Below are 25,994 nucleotides of genomic sequence, written 5' to 3'. Positions count from 1 at the left end.
ACGTTTGACAAGCTTCCCGGAACAAGATCGGGAACCATGTGTAAAGATTTTTGCTTCACGAAATAAGATCGGGAAGCATGTATAAAAATTGCTGCGTCTGATTGTAATTTCTCTAAAACTAGCTATCTATTACAATAATAAAATAATAGGAGCAAACACTTTGTACAACATTCTTATTTCCAAACTGAATTATACTAAAATTACATTACAATTATTTTATACATATATATACAGGGTGTCCTATTTAAAAAAACGCACCTCGATAATTCTTCAACGAAGCATTTTCAGCAAAAATGTCTCTGACAAAAGTTGTACGGTTTCGAAAGGCACATAAGATAGTGTCACTAATTTGACCTAAGGCCAGCTCAGCGAGGACAGAAACCTCGCGTAGAGCAAAAAAGCAAAAGCTGGCTTGATCTCGATGTTCAGTACGCATGGAGACTGCGAAAGCACGGCCTATCGATCCTTTTGGCTTGAAAAGTTTTCAGTAAGAGGTGTCAGAAAAGTTACCACAGGGATAACTGGTTTACAATGCGGATAGGCTTGGATAGGCGTTTGAAGATCACGTGAAGGTCACCTTCAATTTTTTAAATGGAAACTCCTATTTTTCAATGCATATTCTTGTAGCTAATCTCGAGAGCTTTTCAAAATACTATACTAAAGTATTTTTTCATTAAGAATTTTTGGAATTATTAGGCTTGAAAATTTTAGTATTTTGACATAAAATACAAAATATCTTGTAAAACATTAAGTTTTCGGTAATGTTACCTTAATACTTGTATGCACAGAATAATGAGACAAATCAATTGGTATAAAAAAAAAACATAATTGCTTTTAACCGATTTACTGGTAACGCGAAATCAACGTTTTGTGCCAAAACTGGTAAGACCTAATAATTATGCGACCCAAAAAGCATGGATGTACCAAGTTATATTCAAATCCGTTAAAATTTGGAAGAAATATTCATGGTGCGCATATATGCGTCATTACCAGTTGTGGCACTTTTTTTTCAGCGCATATATGCGTCATTACCAGTAAACTGGTTAAGAAAAAGTATGCAGATGTATGTTGCAAATTACATCTTTTCTCTGTGTATATACATTTCATATACATGATTTTAATATAAATTATGGTACATAATATGCATATCAACATTGAACAAATTATTATAATCTTTTCGCGTTAGTTTGCAATGACGTGACGTTACTAGGCGACGCATGGCGATAAGACTAACTCTTAAGTAAATCTTAGTTGGAGACAAATATAAGCAGGCCACCGGCGCGTGGCAAAATTGCGATATCCGCGAGTCTTCGGACTCAGCGCATAATTTTTATCTGACAAATTTTTTCATCCTTCTTTTTTATGAGTTATTCAACCATACTGTTTCAAATAGACCATCCCGTATATTTGTATGTATTACATACATGTGATATATAAATGAACCTCCAAATATAGATATACTTATATAGATAGTGCAAATCACATACACGTGTATACCCTAAAAGAGTATATTCAAAAGTATATAGAAATTTGTATATCTTGTATATTCAGTCTATGTAGTATTTTGGCTTTATCCGTATATAGAGATTCAATATAAGTAGAAGAGACCGGGGCGAAGTCGTCACCGGGGCGGAGTCATCATTGCAATTATCTCGAAATCTGTATGTTGTGTGAAATTGCCATTAATACTGTAATATGGTGCCCACGTGACTAACAAAGTTTAGTGAAGTTATGTGCCATGTTGTAATTTTTATCGAGGCAAACGTGTTTTCGAAGGTCAAAAGTAAAATTTTTTGCGCGTCGAAAAATTGTAATACTTTATATTATTGTGTCTTCTAATCTTAAAGTAAGTGATTCTAAAGAGTAATGCATGCTGAACACGAATCCAAAAGTTTTTTCATTTTCATTAATTTCTAATATTTTATATGAATGACCAAACTTGAAACTTGTGTCCGAGGCGAAGTAGTCACCAAGTCATATCATGGAGGTTTCCGGCAAAAATCAAAGTCAAAGAAGCAGCAGTGGTCGGATTCCGGCGAGAACTTGGATAATATGTGTTGCGTGTGCTCAAAGATGACAGAATAGAGCTGACGAGAAACGTGCGAGCGTAGGGCACATAAGTGTGTGCGCTTTTCTTGTAATTATTTCCAGCTATCGTGTTTTTAATTCATGTTTCCACTTTTCTATTAAAAAATAATTAATAAAATATATCCTATCATTTTTCATGATCGAAATTATGAATTTTCATTTAAAATTCAATCCGAGAATAGAGTAATGACTCCGCCCCGGCAATTTTGACATTACAATTTTTGCACCTTTATCGTTTTCACTCTATACTAGTTGAACAAAGCGACGTAGACCAAAAATGTCCGTATAAATTTTGTATAGCCAAGGGTTCACTGCTTTATACAACGGTATACCACATTTTGCTAAAATTATTTGTTTTGTTGTTAAAAATTGGCACCGAAAAAATAGTGACAATTTTGCCCCGGTCTCCCCTATATTCATATACGCAGCATAATATTGAATCTCTATATACGGATAAAGCCAAAATACCATACAGACTGAGTATACAAAATATATACAAATATCTGCATATCTTTGAATATCCATTTTCTCTAGAGCGGTCACAATAGATGATAGAGCTAGAGGAGGATAGAAGGAAAAGGAAAGGGGAGGTGGAGGAGCTGGAAGAAGGAAGAGGCAAGGAGGAAAGAGGAAAGAAGGAGCGGGGAGAGAGAGGAGGATAGAAGAAGGGAGAAGTAAGTAATAGGCTCACGCTTTCAGATCCAAGATGGAGCGAGAGGGGAGAGTAATAGCAGAGGCGGTGGAAAGGATGGTGGAGGAGAAGGTAAGAAAGGTGGTGAAGGAGAAGAAGGAGAACGATAGCAAGAAGGACGAGAGGATGGAGGAGATGGAGGAGAAAATAAGGAGATTGGAGAGAAAAGTTGAGAGATTGGAGCAAGGTGGAGGCAAAAGGAAGAGGGCGGACAGTTAGGAGAGTGAGGAGAGAGAGAAGAAATGGTGGGTGGGGGTGGGCGAAGGGAGCAAGGAGAAACTAAAAAGGAAAAACGTCATCATAAGGGTTGAGAAGGAGAAGTGGGGAGGGAAGAAATCAAACTGGGACAAGGTGAAGGAGCTCTTCACAGAAGGATTGAAGGTGAAGGTGACGACAAGGGATGTGGTAGTTCTGGGGCAGAGAGGTGCGTGGTTGACGATCTTGGTCAAACTGGGAGACGAGGAGGAGAAGTGGCGGGTGTTGGAGGCGAAGAAAAAGGTGGGTAATAGGGTTGGGGTAAAGATCCACGAAGATAAGTCGGTATAGAAAGGAGAGATAGAGAGAAAGTAGAGAGAAAGGGGAGAGTAGAAGGAAAAAGAGACGTGCGTAGGAAAGTAGGAAGGTCGGAGGAGGAAGAAATTTCAAAAGGGATGGAGGAGAAACTGCTCATGGAATCCGACGAAGAGAAGGAAGGGAGGTACAGAAAATGGATTAAATAGAGAGGAGCAGGACGGGAAGAAGGAAGGCGGAAAGACGAGTCGCAGAGGAAGCAAAAAAAGAGGAAGAGGGGAGAAAGGGAATACGGGAAGAGGAAAGGAAGGGTAAAAGTTTTGTGAGGTCGTAAATGATCAGGAGGGGATAAAACTATGTAAGAGGTTTTGGAACGTTTCTCAGTAAAAAAACGCCTTGTAAGCCCTGCGGGGAAACACAATAAACACTTACATACGTACAATTATCTATCTGCAAAGTTATTTATTTAAGGGGGAAGTCTTTTTTTTGCTAAATCGTGCACACCGTGGGGATCATCGCGCGTCAAAGGGGGTGGGAAGCGTATTTTTGGAAGGAAATGATTTTTAATGTTTTTGTGTAAATAGATAAAAGATAAATAAATTCACATGCCTTTCGCATTAATCTGTTGTATAGTTTCTTCACCAGAAAATTAGAAAGAAGCGGTAAAATTAGCCCAAAAAAAAGACTTTTCCTTTAATTCTTGAAAAAATCGTATTAATGTCCCCCACTTCCCCCTATCATAAAATAACCATTAAACCTTTTACATTCCCTACAGTAATCATTTTACGTAGATTGTAATATATGATCGCGCTACTTACTACGGTGAGAAATCGATTCAACTCACGACGGTTTCGTTAATATTAACAGTAAAGAACTGAAATTACAACACAATATTAATATGGCATAAAGGCACATAACAGTGTAATTGCATGATGAAAGCAAGTATCTTCACTCTTTCTATTTTTTCTAACTTCTGCGGTGTAAATCTCCACGCGGCGTAAATACCAGAGTTACCCTATATTAATAAAATAATTATTTATTACATATTTTATATTTATTATATTATATTTATATTTTAATTTTGTAAGCGATAATGACATGTGTACAAAGTGTTACTATTACGACGCTGTGGCAATCGTTTTGTAAGCAAATAAAGCCTTTCTTTTGTCTTTTATAATTTTTATTGATGCGATATTTTCTTCAAAGGGATACATTTGTTTTACAAACAGGAATAAATTTTACACGAAGTTGATCAACGCGAATGACCAAATCAACTTTCAGCCAAAGATTCTTTAAATAATCAATGGGCTCCAAGTAGAAATTGTGTACCAGAGGAGCTATCATTGCCTTTAATTCCAGCATAGCAAATCGTTGGCCTATAATGTGATACGTATTGTAATCTGTTTATATAACACTGCATTGTATATTAAGGTATAAAAAGATGCAGCTTACCGATGCAATTACGTGGTCCAGCACTGAATGGTAAATACGAATAAGGATGACGATTTCGGATCCTTTCTGGCAAGAATCTATCGGGATCAAATACTTCTGGATTTGGCCAAAAATTCGGATCTCTGTGGACTGCGTAAATATAAATATTCACCATTGTTCCAGCAGGTACCAAATATGACTCTAAAAAGTATATTATACAATAAAATTTACAAATAATCATTGAAAACTATATTAAATTTTTAAAATTGAATATACATCTAATATACAACATAGAAATAGATGCCTATTAATATTTGAATTTTATTAAAAAGTTGTTAGTTTAATACTATTTTCTGAAAATATTGTGTGTTGCATTAAATATAACTATGTATATAAAATTTTAAAATATTACAGAAGCAAACTTATTAATATAAATATTAAAATATTAAAATATTAAAGTATATAAGAATATTGTATTTTTTACATACGTGGTATGTCTAGAAAGTAATGAGACTAATTTTTTTTTTTTCACAACTGGTAACATTGTAAAAACGAGATTGTAATAGACCTACATTCATACTCTACCTTCAGTCAAAATTTCAATTTGATAACATTAACATATGCGATTCTACAATCATTTGTATGTTTGGGTGACGCGTCACAAAAATGTAATACAAGAAAATCGAGCAGCGTTATGCGACTAAATTCTGTGTCATCAAACTCCTGGATAATGCAATGGAAACATTTAAGAAGTTGAAACAGACTTACAGAGATCAAGTTCTATAGCGGGCACAAGGCATTTTTAGATAACGGTAAAATTGTGAAGATAAATCCCATCCCATATAATTATATCCCAGACAGCACACAATATCCTATGGATATCCATATTATGTCCAGAATGCCTATAGACGTTATATGAATATTTATAGGATATTGGTGCTATCGGGAATGTATGAAATAAACAGGGTGATTTTTATTTCGTGTGCCAATCATCTCCGCTATAATTATCTCAGAAAGTATTGATTTATTGGAAAAATGTTTCAGATAAAAGTTGGAGGGTTCAAGGAGGACCAATAGACAATTTTATTAGATTTTGACCTGTCCGGGACCTGTGTTAAGCCTAATATATAGGATCCAAGTAAAATTATATAAATAGAAACCTATTTTTTATTGTATCATCTTTTTCTACTAATTAATATGAACAACTTTTGTCTGAAACATTTTTTTATTTGCCTTATACTTTTTGAGATATTCTAGGAAAACTTGGTATTTTTTTCAATATTTAGCTTACAATAGATGTTTGTTAATAAATGTTTGTTGGAGTGAAAAGTAGTACAGGACTTTTTGATTTGATTTTGTTTCAAGAATATACTGTTGCAATAGTATTCTAATTTCTTTAAATAATTGTGTACAAAAATGAAAGCTTTAAGGAATTCTATACACAAATATTTAAAGAAATTGGGGTATTATTGCAATGGCATATTCTTGAGACCATATCAAGTCAAAAAGTCTTGTATCATTTTTCCCACCGACAAGCATTTATCAAGATATCATAAGCTAAATATTAAAAAAATTACTAAATTTTTCTTGAATATCTCAAAAAATATAAATCAAATAAAAAATGTTTTAGACAAAAGTTGTTTATATTAATTAGTAAAGAAAGATAATGTAATAAAAAATGGGAGTTTTTATTTAAAAAATTTGACTTGGACCCTACTGGGCTCAACATGGGTTCCAGACTCAAAATCTAATAAGATCATCCATTATTCCTCTATAACCCTCCAATTTTTATCTGAAACATTTTTCCAATAAACCAATACTTTCTGAAATAATTAGCGAAGATAATTTTCACACAAAATAAAACTCACCTTGTATAAATAATAATTACATTTTTTATATTATGTTATAGTGTTACGTCACTTTTTATCAGTGAAAATTCATACAGTGCAGAGTAGCATGGAGCAGTTTTGAAGAAGAAAGAGATAGAAAGATAATATTAATATTATTTTCTTAATATTGTATGTAATACTATTATTAAAAACAACAATTTGATAAAATTTAATAAAATTTAATAAAAATTATTAAAGTGGTTTAATTCCTAGCAATATTATACAAATATCACGCAAAGATTATAGTAATATTATCGTAATATTACTGATATATTGCGGGTCTTATATTCAAGATCGTCTTAAGTATAGTCTTAAGGCGTCATCAGCCAATTAGAGGGCTGTATTAGCATCTTAAAACGTCACTTCCTCTATGAGGAAGCCAAGTGCAAATTTCTAATTTGCACCATTTTTTTAACTTGTTTTCAATTCGTGCAGTACTTTGTCGTTCAGAACGAAGTTCATCTTCATAGTTTCACGGCCATCTAAAAATGCCTTGTGCCACCTAAAAATTTGTGCCCAGGCATAGAACTTGATCTCTGTAAGTATGTTTCAACTTTTTAAATGTTTTTGTCGCGTTAACCTAAAATTTAACATAGAATTTGCTGTGTCAAACTTCGCATAACGCTGTTCGATTTTCTTGTGTTCCATTTTCGTGACGCGTCACTCAAACATACAGTTATACAAATGATTGTAAAATTGCATATGTTAATGTTATCAAATTGAAATTTTAACTGAAAGTAGAGTATGAATGTAGCTCTCGATCTACTGCAGTTTCGTTTTTACAGTGTTACCAGTTGTTGTGAAAAAAATCCAGTCTTATTATTCTAGCAGAGAGAAGAATGAGAGTGGTCATGTCCACGTTTTGGCTGTTACCAAATCCTGTAATGTGCAAGATTTTGTGGTTCTTTTCCGTGCTATGTCCACGATTTTTCGATTCTTCTTTGAAAAAAAACTAAAAAATCGTGAACATAACATGGAAGAAAAGCACAAAATTGTGGACATAGCACTGCATGAAGAGAACCACAAAATCGTGCAAATTACTTACAAGATTCGGTAACAGTCAAAACATGGGCATAACCACTTTCATCTTTCTCTCTAATTTTTATAAACATACCACGTAAATACTCATACATTTGATGATATGTAGCGTAATATATTTAAAAAAATGTGCAATAAAAAATTGGATAGATGCATACGTAATTTTACGTCTTCCGCAGGAATTCGTGATATAAAGAATACGCTGGGATATAAGCGCAAGGCTTCCTTTATACATCTCTCTAAATATGGTAAATTTTGCAATAATTTCGTAGTAAATTTCTCCCCATGCTCTTGCAATGCAGTATCGACTTCGTTTCTAACACGATCCTGTATCATTATTGTTAATTAAAAAGGTGTCTTTTGTGTATTGTGATGGTTTTATTTAGAAACAAATATATTCCGAGAAATTATAAAAATGTTTTTTTTACAAATGTTTTGATTAATTTGTTTGGAATATATATATATATATATATATATATATATATATATAATACATTTTTTACATTAATATATTTTTAATAAATAACTTCTAAGATCAATTAATTTCTTTGTTTAGGAATGACGGCTTAGACTTGATGATAGATACCTGAATGTCCTTATGCTCAGCTAATAGTGCTAAAATAAAGCACAGACCTATCGCTGTAGTATCATGACCCTATAATCGTATACATTAATGTATTATATATATCAATAAATCAAATATGAATAATGTTTACAAGAGAACTTACAAATACAAACCTCAAACATAAAAGTATCAACTTCTTCTCTGATATCTGAATCAGACATAAGGCCATCACGAGATGCTGCTATTAGAAGATCCAACATTGCAAGCCGTTTTTTCCGTACTAAGTATGTAAGCATGTCAAAATCAATTTAATAGCCTGTTTTTTCTGTGACGTTTTCATTACATGACATTAACTACGTTGAAAATTTAACTACACTCAGATTTTGAACTACATAATATTAGTAAATTGTAAAATTTATTTTATAGACAATATAAAACTAACTAAATTAAAAGAATTGCTGTTAATTACATTACGTACTTCCTATCGGTTTTGTGTCATCTCTCTCCCCCGATGTATCATTACCAAAACTTCTTAGGTATTGACCATTAGTGCGATCATGATAAAGTTTTCTTTCAGCAATAATCTGTGTAAATACAGCATTATAATGTTTTAAATAAATGCATCAGCAATGTGTTGTCAACATTTATTCAGATTCAAAGGCCAAGAACGAACATATTTAGGTGTTAATTAATTTATTTAAAAAAAACTAATTAAACATTTTATAATCCGAACGATTCGACCTCGAGTAATAATCTTTAGACAATTCCTACAATATAAAATTTTTAGATAATAAAATTTAAGTTGGTGTCTTTTAGCTATAGAATAAGGTAAAGTTGGCAGACGAATAGGCTATTTGTTATCCTTCTCTATGCTTCCATTCTAATACGTGATAATGGCTCAAGAGGATCTATTTCAGGAATGATATCTGGATAATGGATATTAAGATGCATCTTAGGTGTTTCGCGGCGCGCGGCCGTCGCCCGGATCGTGCCTAATATTATGGCGCTAACATTGCGCGTTATAAAAAACAATATTGAGATTAAATCAATAATTTCTATTCTCTTCTCTCGAATAAAATAAGATTGACTTAATAATCTTGAGACAAAAATAACATGTATAAATTTAAGCTTATATATTCTTGCGTTTAGACTAATCTCAAGATTATTAAGTCAATCTTATTTTATTCGAGAGAAGAGAATAGGAATTATTGATTTAATCTCAATATTGTTTTATTTTTATACTACTTCAAATTGTGATGAGATTAAACATGTCAAGAATACTTTTTGTCTCGTTATTAGAAATCTTTTCTGTAATTATAAGATTTCCACTCCGGTGCTGCCTACTAATTGAGGGCTCAATCTCGGTCGCGACCCGGCGCGGCGCCAGTAGAAGCGTATATCGAATAGATTACCGTGTGAATCGGCCTGATTACGTGTCGTATTTAGCCACCGGCTGCCGCCGTCGTGGGTGCCGGGAAGATTATCGCGGCCGTTTGTCGGGATCGCGGGCACGTGGCCGGCCGAGATCGTAGCCAGAAACATTTGAGAAAACCCCTACTCGAAAGCTCGCGTACGATCGGCAGTCAATTCGCGGCTATTGCTGTGCGTGTTTTGTGAATCGTGGACGGAAGCGTGCCGCGGGCGGTACGCTCCGGTGCATATTGTGTTTAGAGTTGCGTATTCGGGTATATTGTTGCGTGTCGTGTACGGAAGTCCCGTGTGCGTGTCGGGAGGGACCGCGCCGGACACCTTGTGGTGCATTGCGAGCTTCGCGGTTATTTTGCGTCGCGTGCGCGGGCAAATATCGTCGCGCCTGCTCAAGAAAGGATCTCGCAAGCGCGCCATTGTACGGCGTTGCGTATATCGATAGACCTATTTCGGGTCATAATATAGGTCAGGCCGCGATCAGGTCGCTGGGTGTAAACGTAGCCATTGTAACGCTGCCCGCGTAACGCTGCTCGCGTAGTATAACCGTTTCTAAGAGATTATTAAAGCTTACTACAATCATATTTTAGTTTTTTTATTGCGTAAATTTACGGCCCTCGATAGTAATTATTCTAAATAAATAATATTCAAATATAATGTATATTAAGTATCATATTTACGTACTTGTTCAGTAAATCCATGCAGTATCTTTAGAATCTTTCTTTGCTCTCTACCTGTCGGCGATAACGATAACATCCATTCGCTGTACAGCCATGGACTCACTAATCTAAATAATTAATAAATAATAGGCATATTACTTTAATTCTAGTTTGCAACATTCTGGTCTAGTGGACCGCTGAACGTCTTTTGATTTTCTGGTTTTCACATAATAACATAATTTTCTAGTTTTCTTATAATAAGTCCATTTTAAACTCAAATTATTTTCTTGACCTAATATTATCATAAACATCTTATTCAGATTCTGTATTTCCAATTCGCAATTATTTAGAATGAATATGACAATGCGACAAAATCGAGCGATCTCGTGGGTCGGAGTGTGGCGGAATTCCGAAAATAAGTGTGGCTTGCTAAACTTAAGAAAATTAAAATATAATTTTGTAACAGCTTTCTTTAATTTTTCTCTAAACTCGATCTATACAATTAGTAATACTTCTGTAAGTATATAAAAAAAGAATACATATACAACAAAAATAAAATTTTGCTAAAACGATACACGGAATCTTATATTAGTATAAACATTATACTTTCTTTAACTATATTATCCTAGATTAAAAATCTACCGATTTTTATATATACATTTGATTAAAGATTAAATGTTTCACGATATCATTCTTACCTATACTGTGACGATTACAATAGTTAACATTTGAAAAACTGTAAACTATTATAATTTCTAAATAAAAACAATTTAATAAATCATACTTGTGTTATATGTAAATTTCTAATTACCAATCATCATCATCATCATCATCATCATCATTATATGAATTTGTATCTTAAAACAGAATCTAAATATGTAGTTACTTATCACACATTACCTATAAATAAAAAGTTCGCCCATGCGATAAACCGCTTCTCGATACCGATGCTGGAACGCACCAAGGCCTCGTAGAGAAGTGCCCATAGAAGTTTCTGCAAACACATTTGTAAAGATATTATAATAATATTGTTATATACATATATTTCAAGAATATCTGTGGTTGCAAAAATTATGTAAGTATTACTGTGTTGGATAATGATATTTATAACTTAAAAAAAAATTGATTTTTAACTTAATATTATTTGTCACTGGCAATAAAATTTACAGTTAAAATATATAGTTATGAATACATTATACCACTTATTGCATTCAGCGTATGTTCACTAACAAACGGTACTAAATCTTTTACAACTGTCCCTCCTGTATTTTTCAAAGACTTAGCCATGTTTTCACCTTCTTCGATCAAAACCTCAACAAACTGCTGCAATATATTAAAATGAAATGTGGGGGTTAATATCTTTCGTCGTGAATGCCATTTGGCGCCTGAAACATAAACAACATAAAGGATAATTGAGATAACAATGTGTAACAAACATTGTGGTAAATATATATTTTTTTAAAAATATTTTTAATTTTTTTAAATTTTATTTTTTTCAATTAATTGTTTTTATTGATTATTACAAATTTATTCTTTCTTTGTTGTGCTGTGCAAACTTTTGCGAGAATATATTCTATGATAAAATATACAAGAAAGAAGCCCTTTATAATACGCTTTGTCTATAAGTACTTAATATATACAATGGATCAAAAAAATATTTGCACACCCAGTTTTCTTGCAATAACTTTATTCGAATATAATACATAATTACGAATTGTGTCCATAAGTACCCATACAGCAAAATATATCTGAGATATAATCAGATATCTTTATGCCTACAATTTTAAGTCAAATCTGAGATATCTTATTTTCAGATATTCACAGAAAATTTTCACTTGGACGGCACCGGATTATATAATATTATATTATATAATATGTTACCTCCACTAGTGAGAAGACCAGTACCTAACCAAGGATGAAGAGCGTGATAAAGCCAACTTTTTTCGATGTGTTTCGTGCTGCTTAATATTGTCTAAAAAATTACGGAAAATATTACATTTAACATTATTTTATTCAGACACTAATAATACATCCAATTGATAATTATTTAATTGATTTCGAAAGTATTTTAAACATTCAGTTATCTCTAATAGCTTATTTATCATTTATCATCAATAAACATATTCTTGCAAATTAAAAAAAAACAATAAATATCTTATCACTAATGTACCAATAAAAAAAACAATAAAAACAGTATCATACATTTCTTATATTTTATTACCTCTAAATCATCCGGATGACGGATGAATACCATGGGAAGAAAGATTTCCCAAATTTTACAAATGGGATAGTACTGGTTAGTCATATTAACCAGAAACTTCCATTGTTCTTCTAAAAAAAATGAATGTATACATTTTTTATGTAAATTTATAAATATTGCTCGAAAAATATATTGTTGCGGCACTGCCACAGTATAGGTACTGTAGCACTGCACCCTTGCACTCATCGATTAAAGTCAGCTGACCGCGAGAATCGATATCGACAAAAGAAGAGTTATTTTTGGCGATGAGCGGATTATTGATTAAACTGGGAATAGTGAGAATCTGCTAAGAGATTGACTCAGGCGACTTCCGTGTTGTATTTGGTAACACATTAAAAAACGTTTGACATTCCTAAATTGTGTTCCTTTCTTCCGGGCGCGTTAGCGGCGAGTGCGGGAGTGCCGTTTCGGGTACGCAAGTTCCGGTGAACAAGAGCGGCGGTTGTCTCTTCGCGAGCAGTGCAATGATTGCAACAATATGATGATTAACTTTATCAATATACGTATTCTATTATATCTCAAATAACATGAAATTTAGGAAATAAATCGCTTTAAAAAATTTATGAATTTAAATAGTTCTTAAAAGTAATCAACATACAATAATATCTATATTTATATATATATTTCATAGAGGAATGTCTGCAAAAGAGTATTACATTTAAAAACTTGTGTAGAAAGGCGAATAAAGACACGGTAGTGTTTCACGCCAAGTACACGCGAAGCGAGACCGCACCATGACTCTTTTAAGGCCTATCTACATAAGACGCAGAACGCGAGTCGCAAGCACACACACAGTCTACATGTCAACCTAACCTCTTTGTTAGATTGACATGTAGACGAGTTCGGTTCGAGCAGCCACGGTGATCGGACGTACGTGTTTCCGCTTCTGTCCCGAGTAGATTGTAGAACCTATCCTTCTTCGCAATAGTGATTTTAATGCTTGATTTGCGCTTTAATGCTTTTTAATGCTTAATTTAATGCTTTAATTGCGCTTGATTGTCCCGCGGGCATGGTCAGATTTATACGTAAATGGCTATACCGGAGACTTGTACGTTTTATTGTTAATTCACAAGAATTCATAGAACGCCTTGTTTATACGGGACTTCCGCAGGGCGCTGTTCTCAGTCCTGCTTTGTACTCACTTTACACGGGGAGAGTATGCACTGACTTGCCTGAGGGTGTGCAATCATGTGAGTTTGCTGACGACATCGGACTTTATGTGTGCGGTCCCAACAGACAACGTAATCGGGAGCTACTCCAACTGGCGGTGAACTTGGTTGCTGAAAGACTACGCCGTATTGGACTTGACTTAGAACCGCAGAAAACCGTCATTGTGGAATTTAATAAATATGGCCTGTACAATGAGAACCAGGGTATGGTGATTCAGGGATGCGAGGTGTTCTACAGTCGGGAATCGAAGTTTCTGGGTATCTGGATAGATAACGGATTGAAATTTTCTCATCAGATCCAGGAAGTTCGGAGTAAGGTCGACAGAGCGAATGCGGTCATTTGATAGAGGTTAATACGGCTTTGATGTTGTACAAGAGCTTGTATGCGACAGAATCCAGAGGGCTTACGACTCTGAATTGTGGGTGCGCTACCGTCAACCAACATACGTAATGTCCCTTATGTCTAGAGTGTGGAGGAAATGCGCCCCTGTCAGAACACTTATTGGTCTACAGAGAATTCACGAAACGTTTCGGGGAGAGTTCGAGGCGCATGATTATGTTCCTGTGGTCGATTTTTTTATTGGACTTTTGAGGAAGGGTAACAGTGAATATTCAGATGCTTCTATGATAGAAGACATTATTGAGAAATACCAGTTGAACAATGAGGCGGAGTTTGTATTTACGGATGGATCGCATGGCCCCGACTGGCAAGCTACGGGCGCTAGTATCGTTATAGACGGGCAGGATACCGCCTATAAAATCAGTATGTCTAATGTCTGCTCGTCATACACTGCGGAGATTTTTGCTATTAATACGGCGCTGAAACTCATGAAGACATTACGAGAGACAAGAAATAATCACATTGTTATTATGTCAGACTGTAAATCGGCTCTTTTTTCTGTTCAAAACAACCTTATTTCAGTTCACAAAAGCAAATATGCGGTTAAGACTAGATTGCTTATTTACTCACTCGAAAGGGAGCACAATATGAAAATTGTTCTTGTGTGGATTCCCGTTCACGTCGGTATCGCTGGGAATGAGCTGGTCGATGGTTTAGCTAAGGAAGCGGCGCATGAACCCCCAGATGAGAGCATCGAGGTCCCGACGGGGGATCTTATGGCAATGGCAAAAGAGGAAACTTGGCAGGCCACCCAGGCCTCTATCAAACGAGACTCCGTCTTCAAGGGCAAATTTTATTTTTCAAAGTTCTATGATGAAGAGGCCCGCAAGCCGTGGTTCAATGGAATTAATGCCGAAAGATACTACGTAACGCTCATTAACAGGATAAGAGCAGATCACTATAATCTGGGGTCTTCGCTCTTTAGGAAGAACTATATTGATATGCAACGATGTGAATGCGGATATGAATGTGAGGACCTGATGCATGTAATTCTTCAGTGTCACAAGTACGATGATCTTAGGATCAAGTTGGACGAGGATCTTAGAGCCGTGGGTTACCTTGCAGAAATTGATGTGTATAGCATGATTAAGAATAGAAATTGGAACCTGCTTTATTATGTTTTTAAATTCCTGAAAGGAACAGGCAAGATTATATAGCGTGCTTGCATCTGCACTTGTTCCAAAATTATATCAGGAACGGTCTACATTGTTTGTGCTAGGTTGTCATTGACAAAAGGCACTCATCCTCCCTCACCCGAGGGAAAATCCAAAAACCCCCTTGGCATGTAGACTGTGCGTGTGTCTTGCGACTTGCGTTCTGCGTCTTATGTAGATAGGCCTTTACGCGACGCAACGAGTTGCAAACCCGAGATTTTGAGATCTCGATAATGACTGAACGGATCGAGTTTTGAGTATGCTCAATCGATAGCTTGGGATTGATTTATATGTATAATATAAGTGTTTTTATTTTTCCTCTATTAATTTACAAGAATGTATAAGAAATTTTAACTTACCTCGTGTACCAATACATTGCAATACATTTCCAATAATCGGAAGACGTGGCATTCCTGGTATAAGATTGATAAGTCGCCCGTTTTTTCCATGATGTACATAATAATTAGTTATTAATAGAATAAGAATAAACAATAGCAATATAGTAGTGATCATTGTTTGTTGACGAAATAATTAGCCAGTTCTTATTGAGTTTTCCTTCCTTCAGCTCTTTTCTCTTAGTTCTTAAATTATAAAAGATGTATTAATCATTTCAAAACAAAATTACATTCTTTATATTCTACATGTGTTTTTAGCAAATAAATAGTACGTTAAAAATTATATACATTAAAAAAAAGGTAAAACAGCCGCCAAGTACACACGTAGTGTATGTTGTTAAGTAATAACACAATAAAACCCAAATGGTAAATAATATTTTTTTACACTTCGGAAAAATTTAAGTGGTAGTAGCTTTAATTCTCCTTAAAAAAAAATAATATCTAATTCCATAAAATTGCGTTACCTTATACCCGACTCAAGTGATATGTAAAAATTAATATAAAATTTAACATTTATTAAAAAAAAAAGAATAAAATAGAATAGAATAGAATAGAATAGAAAACAAGATATTTTGTATTTTATGTCAAAATACTAGAACTTTCAAGCCTTATAATTCCAAAAGTTCTTAATGAAAAAATACTTTATTATAGTGTTTTGAAAAGCTCTCAAGATTAGCTACAAAAATATGCATTAAAAAATAGGAGTTTCTATTTAAAAAATTAAAGGTGTCGTGTTCACGTGAACTTTAAACGACCATCCAAGGTGAAACCAATGGCACCATCTTATGTGCCCTTTCAAGCCAAACAATTTTTGTATAAAACGTTTTTTCATAAAATGTCTTGTTTTCGAGATATTTCACCGGTTCCGGATTTTTTTTCCACCCACTCTTTATCTTCAACATATAAGAGGTCAAAGTTCGCATTGTGCATCAACATCCTTATCAACTGTTCCGACCAATTTCAGATGGTGCTTGATTAGCGTGAGTCCCCGTGCCTCTCCGTTGACATGAACCATGTATACGTTTTGATATACTCCTTTAACGCTTTTTAGGAATGGTTATATTGACACATTGCATATATCAGGATTGAGTATATTGATCCCATTGTATTGTCCATAGCCAAGATATCATATAACTATATATTGGTATATTAGACTTTTATTTGAAGCATATTTTTAGAAGATATACTGTTTCTTTTATATGTCCATTGGAAACTCTTCTCAAAATTTCTTTTCTTTTTTCTGTACATATAAATGGTAACTAATTTTGTCTTTCAAATATCACTTATCCTATAGACAAAGAAGGGAGCGTAAAATAATTCGATTTCTGCCTCAAAAGTGTTAGGTATAATGTACGTAAGTTATATATATAGTCTAATGTTTTTTGAGTTGCTGAATACGATATTAGCATTTTTATTCGTCTAAATCCGTGGAAAAGTGGTCAAAATTTGCTTTAAAAAAGTTGAAATAAATTACTTTTAATAGTACAATAGTACAATTAGTGACGATTTTGTTCACTTTCTTATGGGTTTAGACCATTGATCTTTATATAACACTAGATGGCGTATTCAAAGGATTTTTTGTGATGAATTGAAGCCATCTTTGATAAAGTAAAATATGCCAATATGCGGCGTTTACTGTTGGTGTATGCTGTTTCGAACTGTGTTCTTTCAAGAAGGTATAAGTAAATAAAAAATTTCTACGCATCAGAAGTATTCCAACAATATACAAATCAGTTGTGTTTACTGTCATGCAGTGAAAGACAGTGCATATTTTATGTTATCAAAAAATGACTGCACATAGCACAAACGCCATCCAGTGTTATATAAAGATGAGTGGTTTAGACAGATAAAAATGCTACGTTATATTCAGCGATCAATAAACGTAAGATTACGTGAATAACTTAAGTTGCACTTTTTAAGCAGAAATCGGCCTATTTTACTCACCCTTTGCCATATAGACAAATAAAGTAGAAACTTGCACATTGTTTCCTCGTAGTTTTTAATTGTGCAAGTAGAAACTTGCACATTGCTTCCTCATAGTTCCTAAGTGTGCAAGTTTTTATTTTATTCGAGGTATAATTATCGGTATTTATTTGTTTTGGCTTCCTCATAGAGGAAGCTTTGTTAGCAAAGGTTCTGATTTCACACTTAACTCTTTTGGGGACTGCGTAAATAATTATATACATTCACTAAAAAATACTAAAAATACTTGTCCACTTAAAAACTAAAACAATACTTTATCGATAAAAAAAATCAGCCCGATATTATAAATATTTGAGATAGCGATTTATTTTTAATTCTATTATATTTTCCAGTCTTTTCTACCCCTATTTCATATATAATTGGTTAAAATTTGGTTGATCAGATCAAGTTTTATAAAGCTTCTATGTATGTACGAATTCTTCGAAATTTCAAATGTGTGTAATACGAGATCTGATCAATCAAATTTTAATGAATTATATATGAAATAGGGGTAGAAAAAACTGGAAAATATAATAAAATTAAAAATTAATCGCTATCTCAAATATTGAGAAAGCGGCAGCGTAAAACACATTTTTCAAAAAAAGGAAAATCTGCATAAAATCTATACCGGTAGACCGATTTCAATAAAATTTGAGGAGGACATACTTTCTATGATACTCTATTTGTGTGCAAAAATTCAAACTGGTATCTAAAAATTGTAGAAGTAGATGCGTGTACAAAAATCCGTACACACACACACACACACACACATACATACATACTTCCGGACATTTTTTACTAATATGATTTTTCGACATTTTAGAACATTCTAAACCTATTTCCATCAAAATCTCGAAAAAAAATTTTTTCACCATTACAAAGCTTCCTCTATGAGGAAGCAATAAAGAATATTGATAGAGAAAATTATTTTATGACTTGAAAATGATACAATAATATCTTACGGGAAAAAGCTCTTTAGAAGCGCGAGAAAAATATTGGTTTGCATATTAATATGTGTATAAGATTAAACATGCATTTATCAAGTAATATGCCGAGTATTCTAATATTATCAGGTTATTATAATTTATTCAAATTTTCTAGTTACCCCCCGTTATAGCTCTTTATCCGTTAATCTACACTTTTCAACTTCACTGGTGTTTATATGAGAACTGTATGAGAGTTTTATCTGCAAAAGTTAAAATGTTTCTTTTCATAAAACTGAAGAAAAACATCTTTACTGTTCTGAATAACGATAACGTTCTATTTATACGATGTATTTTTTGTTTCTTATTCGGTGACAAATGATGGTTAATCTTTTTGCTTTTTCATAAGAGATAGACCCGCCGTACGTATTTATAGTCGTTACTCATATCTCGTCTCAAGAGCGTATCAAATAAGATACTAAAAAAAATTGCGTTTTATATCCAATCAAAACACAACTATTGAACCGTCCGCGTCTCTAGAAACGAGACAGTTCAATAGTTATGTTTTGATTATAGAAATAAAACGCAATTTTGTGCACTCAAGTGTTATTCATAGGTGACTTGAAAAGAGATTGATACTACGTTTACGCGAGCGTTACTTCTGTATTAACTTACGATAATTTACCCGTTTACGCGGAGTAAATTATCGTAAGTTACTACAAAATCCCGTTTACGCGAAAGAATTATCGTAAGTTACTACAGAAGTAACGCTCGCGTAAACGTAGTATGAGTTCATTATAATGTAACATAATAATTATAAATACAGTCTCTAAAGATCGAGATTGTATTTATAATTATTATGTTATTAATGAATTCAATCTCTTTTCATGTCACCTATGAATAACACTTGAGTGATACATGATTTTCTCCGACTCAATATTTAATTGATATACGATATTTTTTTCTAAAAAATGAGAACTATCAGAAATAGATTTCGTTATATCTCGAGACAACTTGCAGCTAAGTTTTCACTTGAACTACGAATACAAAAATGATGCATCAAATATCAAGCGACGCGGTAGCGTCGCGACGCCAAGTACATGAAAAAGAGAGCTAGCAGACGACGCTACTAAGTAGTTTATCCGGAGTTTCTGGACCGATCGATTTTCCAAATCAAATATCTCGAGAAAGAAAATTGCGATCGAAAATCTGATGACAATTTTCTAATAAAATGTTGATACGAGTTTTTGATTGCAACCAGTATGATTAAGATTGATGCAGTCAATACTGAGCTCTCAAAATCTCACATGTCAAAAATGTGAACTAGTCATACGAGCACTCGTTTGCTGCACTCACCCACGCAAAGCCAGTTTGTCCCTCAAGGACGCATTCATATCGCTCTGGTCAATGCAATCAGAGCAACCACATTTGCACTCTTACATTCCTTGATGCTAATTGGTTATCTCGCTTGTGCGTTAAATGCATAATTTAATTCTGTGCCGCATATGCATATATGTAAAGTTTGTTTGTCAGATTTGAGATTACATACAAATTATGCCTGCGCATACACATTGAGAGTTATTGGAAAAATAAAACCTATAATACACGTTATTATAAATTCGGAAATAACCGAACGCAGGCTATTTAAGAAAAGAGGATAAGAAAGAAGGGAGAAAGGGAAATTATCTTAAAAGAAAAACACAGAGAGAGAGAGAGAGAGAGAGAGAAAGAAAGAGAGAGGGAGAAAGAGAGAAGTAACGAGAGAGAGGTAATATCTATTTTAAAAATATTATATATATATATATATATATATATATACATATAATATTGCATATACGCATTTATTTAGAGTAACTTCGGTATATATGCCGCACCTAAGAAAAACTTAATTTATTGAGTACTATTTACTATGTTTTTAAGGCAAATATATTATACCAATAAAAACTTTATATTGTCTACTACTACAAACAAAATTAGAAATATGAAATATTTATTCTTTGTATTTAACTATAAAAAGCTTTTAAAAACCCTTGCATTTTTGCCATATATCCCATAGTATACATAGAATATACGCGTTATAAAAAATTACAAATAATAATGTTTATAAATAAGACAATAAAATGTCATAATAAGTTATAAAATGTGTGTAAAAAGTTTATTAAAATGTAAGAATGATAAACAAATTATAAAACTGAAAGATTTTAGAACAAAATAGAAGAGCAATAAATGCATTAAAGCTTATTGTTATACGATCCAAAAAAAGAAGGAAAAAGAACACATAGAAAATTTTGATTTTTACAGAGTGTTTGTATTATAGCATAAATCCCGCATGCTAAAAATGCCGTATATCCCAAACAGGAAGGATATACAAGATATCAAGCTAAACAAAGAATACAAGGCTATGCACTTGTACTTGCTGTATATATTCCATCTTTTACTATCCCTCTACACTTATATATCATGAAATAACTATTAAACCTTTTACATTCCCCACAGTAATAATTTTATATGTAGGTCGTAATTCGTAATATATGATCGCGCTACTTAGGAGAAACCGAAACTTTAATATTTGTCTACACTTTACGCTCTTTTCAAGTTTATTAAAAAATTAATAAAGATATTTGGCTAAACATTTTAATGGTGTAACCTTTTAACCTTGTTATTAAAAAAAAATAATTAGAACTGTTAATCTTTTACTATTTTAAAGAAGTGAATTTTTTAAGTAGACAAGTCAAACGTAGACCAGATGACCTCATATGCGGGGCTATTTATCCACATAATAAAAAACATAATTTATATTAATTTTCATACTTATTTATAATATTATTTATTATTAATATATAATATTGAAAAAACTGCCTAGTCGTTGAAGTCAGAGTAGTAGTAGGCTCTTTGTGCAGATTTTTCTGACAGGATTCCTGCGTGGAGATAATTTTTTTTTATATATAGTGGCATCAAACTGATTTTGAGTCCGTTGCAAAATCAATGCGATAAGTTTTTTTTGTATTTGGGACCTTTACTTTATCCTTAGCAGCGTTTAAAATAGAAAATACTCAATAATTTAAGACAAACTCATAACGTGTATTATTAAAACAAAAATTTGGATCAAGTAGGTGCTCGTAAGTCATTTTTTTGGGAGCTCGAACATTTATTCCGAAGTCTAACGTTGCGAAAAAATTCTCGCTCGATTTTTATTCTTTTAATCGTTCTAAGATTAATTTTATTAGGTATGTCTACTTTATTCGTTTTAAGAAAAGTCTTACTTTTGCAGTTACGCATCATTATCTATTAAAAAAAAAACAATCTGTCATTAAAGTGTGGATTCATTGCCCCATCAAAAATAGGAAAGATAGTCCCGACCACGATTTTCAGTTTTTAATATATTGCACATTTTAGATTATCCGGAATTAAGATTTGACGCTTCTCACATCTGATAACTATATATTAATTAATAAAATATTATGAATTGCTTACCTTAATTCCTTAATTTGAGTTAAACTATTATCGCACAGCAAATTTTTCGACCGTCGAAAAATGTGAATAACTATTATCGCTTTTTTTTAACGTATGTAGCGTCTGCGAGAAGCATCGCAAGAAAACAAGCAACTTTTAAATCTCTTACATAAAGATTTTTTAGCTATTTGCTGCAATAGTAGAGCAGTCTGTTTCTTAAAATCTCAGGTAGCAGTACTGTGAACACATATAGCCCCCGTAGACAAATAGCTCTGGTTTCCCTATTACATTGAGAAATTGATTCAACTCATGTCGGTTTCGTTAACGTTAACAGTAAAGAACTGAAATTACAACACAATACTAATATGGCATAAAGGCACATAACAGAGTGATTACGAGCAAATATCTTTATTCTTTTTGCTTTTTCTGACTGCGGCGAAAATCCCCGCGCGGCGTAAATACCGGGTTACACCAATATTAGTTCAGATGAAGATAAGATAAAATAAGTAGTAATTTTATGTATATGTATACTGAGAAAAAATATTTAGATCTAAAAAATATTTATTAGGGGTGGCTTCTAATAGCTTATTTACTTAATATAATACACATATTTTTTTTTTTTATTTAGAATTAGATATTTATATTTAAATTAAGTTAAATCATGTAATTCTAAATAAAAAAAAAAAAAAAAATATGTGTATTATATTAAATAAATAAGCTATTAGAAGCGACTTAAATAAATACTTTTTTAGATTTAAATATTTGTTTCATAGTGTATGATTTATATACACTTTTTGCTAAAAAAAAATTAAAGCACCCCGAAGAAATCGCCGGATGTCAATAAAACTTGAAATTCTGACTGGCTAATGGAGGTTGCCAACACCTCGAAGATACTTCTGCATGAGAGATGTGAGTTGCATGCACAGGGACATTAGCTTGAGGTATCTGTACCCTAAATTTTACGGTTCTTGGAATTATTTTTCGGGATGCTTCAATTTGTTTTAGCAAGGAACGTATATACATATATTTCCTAAAATATTTTAAATTTCTACAAAGATATAAACGAAAGACTCGAAGGGCCGCGATAAGGGGGGTAAAAAGCTTTTTTGCTAGCGATTGATAATGAAGTGACTCACCTCACAGTGCGCGCCTCTGTGTCCAAACAAAGCATGCGTGATAAGCTTCAGCCAGTGTAGATGTTTAAGCAAGCATGTAAGCGTGCAAGATTTCAAATTTGTATGCTGTCGAAGGCGGCTTGAAGAGAGAGTGTAAGATGGTGTGTACCTCCGTACAAGAGAGTGTGATGGTGGGCCCGTGCACGTCTCGGAAATGAGTCGATGTTCACACGAGGACGTCTCGGAGTGAGTGTATTAGATGTGTGAACCCGAAGGCTTCCCGTGAGTGAGTGAGTTCCGCGCACTTACGGCTTTGCTCAAGCTGCTGAAAAGCATGTGTTCGCACAGACACAATATAAGTACATACAGTGACACTGAGAAAGGGGGAGAAGTATTTTTCTCTTTGGCTACGGTCAACGTGACGCTACAAATGCTTTGGAGCGTTCTTCTTCTCCTTCTTTCTTCATTGAAAGAATTGTCATACATACAGGCCGCCATATTCCTGGTAGGATAAACCGATGCGTGCGCACTGGAAATCGAGTACCCCTAAAAAAGTTCAGTGTTTCTACTGTGTATACTTATATTGTAACGCGGACGTGTAACATGCTCTATAGATTTCTATATGGCTGGTATTCATAGTCGATTCTTATTTCAAGACCGTCTTTAAGTAATGTCTTAAGTTGTTAATACGGTTCTGTGATTGGTTTATGACATATCTTAAGATTGTACTTAAGACGGTCTTAAATATAAGATCGGTGAGGTAATGAGTCTATAGTTATCGATTGATACTGCCTTGCGATCCACCACAAATTTATCTATTTTAACACTAATCTATTTGTTGTATAATGTTAACTGATTCGTGTTGCGCCGAGTAAGAATAGAAATCAGGAATGTCAACAGTTGACAAGGTAGATAGCAAGGATGACAGGAACGTAGAACGCAAGGATGAATGGCGCGCAGAGCAAGGATGTCTAGCGCGCAGATCACAGGAACGTAGAACGCAAGGATGAATGGCGCGCAGAGCAAGGATGTCTAGCGCGCAGTTGATCTCGTTGAGCTGAGCGGTTAGCAAGGTAATAGCGGTAATCTCAGAAGCGGTGTATCAAACAGTCGCGGGTATCAACAGAGTAACGTAAGTCAACAGTCGTGGTTATCAGATCAGAGTAATGTCGCGGTAATTTCAGAAGCAGTGTATCAAAACAGTCTGGGTATAGGTAAGAACAGTAAGTACATTTTGTCGGTGCCTTTGATTTTTATGGCAACCATCGCCATGTGTTGTTGATTGTACAAGCGCCCTTTATTTGATACATTGTATATTTTATAAGTTTGAATGTATTTTAGTATACCCAGAGCACGCTAAGTTTTTGAGTCTCCCCCCTCGCGCTGATGTTAAATTTTCCCTCAATTTCTCACTTTAATATTTCAGCATTTATTATTAATATGTACATGCAAAAAACTAATAAATTGATATAACAACGTGTAGATGACAGCGCTAAAATACTTCTTACTTAATATGTAGATATTAATAGTATAAGAATTGTGTAATTCAGATTATAACATTAATAGTATATATTATAATTAATACGTATTAACTATAATGAATACTGAGTTAACAATAAAATAATTTTTTATTTGACCAAACTGGCTATCTTTATTTAATGTAGTTATTACGACGTTTTTACCTATGATATTTGTTCTTTTGTGTAAGTTTATAAATTACAAATCTAATAATTAAGAAGCATGTAGAATCGTAACTCACAATACTAAAACTGACGAAAAAACTACAATATAATAAAATATAAAAAAAAAACAATATATGTTTAATTGTAAGTCATGAAATCGGTAGCATTTCACGAAGAAACATTTCACAAACATCTCCCTGATAGTCATAACATTGTGCCAAACAAGTCATAAATCTAGAAGCTGAATTTAAGTCGGTTAGACCATAAAGATAAAGAGATCAAAGTTAATTAAAATAAGGCTTACGTCATTACGTTCTGTATGTCAAATACTCAATAATATAATTTATATAGTCGTAAAATTTTATCAAATTAAAATAGATAAAATTAGCATTGCTTATTTGTTATCATAGTTGAGTATAAAAAAATGTTAAACCAAAAAGTAGGGGAGATTGGAGTTAGTTGGTACATGGGACAAGTAAGTACACGGCAATTATTGCAAAAGTGACAAAAGATAATATTGCATAAACAATATAGTATATATATTTCCGCAAAAACATTGTGATAATATTTCAATTAGTTATTTTAGGCTGAGTAGCGTATTTTCACAAACAGAAAATATTTTTAGTGTTGTATAGCCAAAAGTAAAATAAATCAGTGATGTATTAAATGTTATATGTTATATTTATAAATCTGGTTATTATATCACAATTCTAACTGTGTCTTTAAAATATTTACTTTAAACGTAATAACTTCTAGTTAAGTTAATGTCTTAAAACATTTTTTTGTTTAACCAATAATCAAAATATGTGACTATGGCAGGTCGGACTTAGAGACACGTGTTAAGGAACATTTCTGTGATATTAGGAAGAATATAGTGATAATCATTCTGTGGTTAGTAAGCACCGTCTCACGCATAACCACGATTTCAATTGGCAACAACCAAAAATTTTATATAAGGATTAAGGAGCGGCACTTTAAGAAACGAGAAATCTCTGAAATGTTTTTTATTAAAAAATGCGATTGCGCAATCAATCTTCAAAAAGACACAGAAAGTCTGCCCGCGAATTACAACCGTGTGATTGGCGTCACCTAACTTACACTTTTGTTCTGCTCGTTTCTACCTGCGAACACATCTATTTATTTGTTATGTATCAGTTATTTAGTATGACTTCGTCTGTCACGCTG

The 25,994-nt window shown here is 33.3% G+C and overlaps 1 protein-coding gene across 5 annotated transcripts; it reads right to left on the bottom strand.

Annotated features, from left to right (window-relative positions):
* Positions 1-4,447: 4,447 nt before the first annotated feature.
* LOC143903122 (cytochrome P450 4C1-like) lies at positions 4,448-23,523 on the bottom strand. Of its 5 annotated transcripts, none has more exons than XM_077416540.1 (13): positions 23,149-23,523; positions 15,639-15,860; positions 12,518-12,627; positions 12,178-12,268; positions 11,496-11,681; positions 11,197-11,290; positions 10,322-10,424; positions 8,691-8,796; positions 8,386-8,492; positions 8,234-8,302; positions 7,806-7,974; positions 4,742-4,921; positions 4,448-4,665 (listed from the first exon to the last, which is right to left on the bottom strand). In XM_077416540.1, exons 2-13 carry the CDS (start codon positions 15,790-15,792, stop codon positions 4,490-4,492), a joined length of 1,545 nt encoding a protein of 514 aa, XP_077272666.1. In that variant the 5' UTR covers positions 15,793-15,860; positions 23,149-23,523; the 3' UTR covers positions 4,448-4,489. The 5 variants fall into 5 exon arrangements, with proteins under 5 accessions (XP_077272666.1, XP_077272667.1, XP_077272670.1 ...); XM_077416541.1 differs by having other exon boundaries at positions 23,297-23,523; XM_077416544.1 differs by having other exon boundaries at positions 23,305-23,523.
* Positions 23,524-25,994: the final 2,471 nt, after the last annotated feature.

The sequence above is a fragment of the Temnothorax americanus genome, unplaced genomic scaffold (assembly GCF_048541705.1).
Source record: "Temnothorax americanus isolate GAGA-0224 unplaced genomic scaffold, ASM4854170v1 Scaffold43, whole genome shotgun sequence".
NCBI classification, from domain to species: domain Eukaryota; kingdom Metazoa; phylum Arthropoda; class Insecta; order Hymenoptera; family Formicidae; genus Temnothorax; species Temnothorax americanus.
The sequence above is the reverse complement of the archived record's forward strand: the minus strand, read 5'-3'. Positions and strand labels throughout refer to the sequence as shown.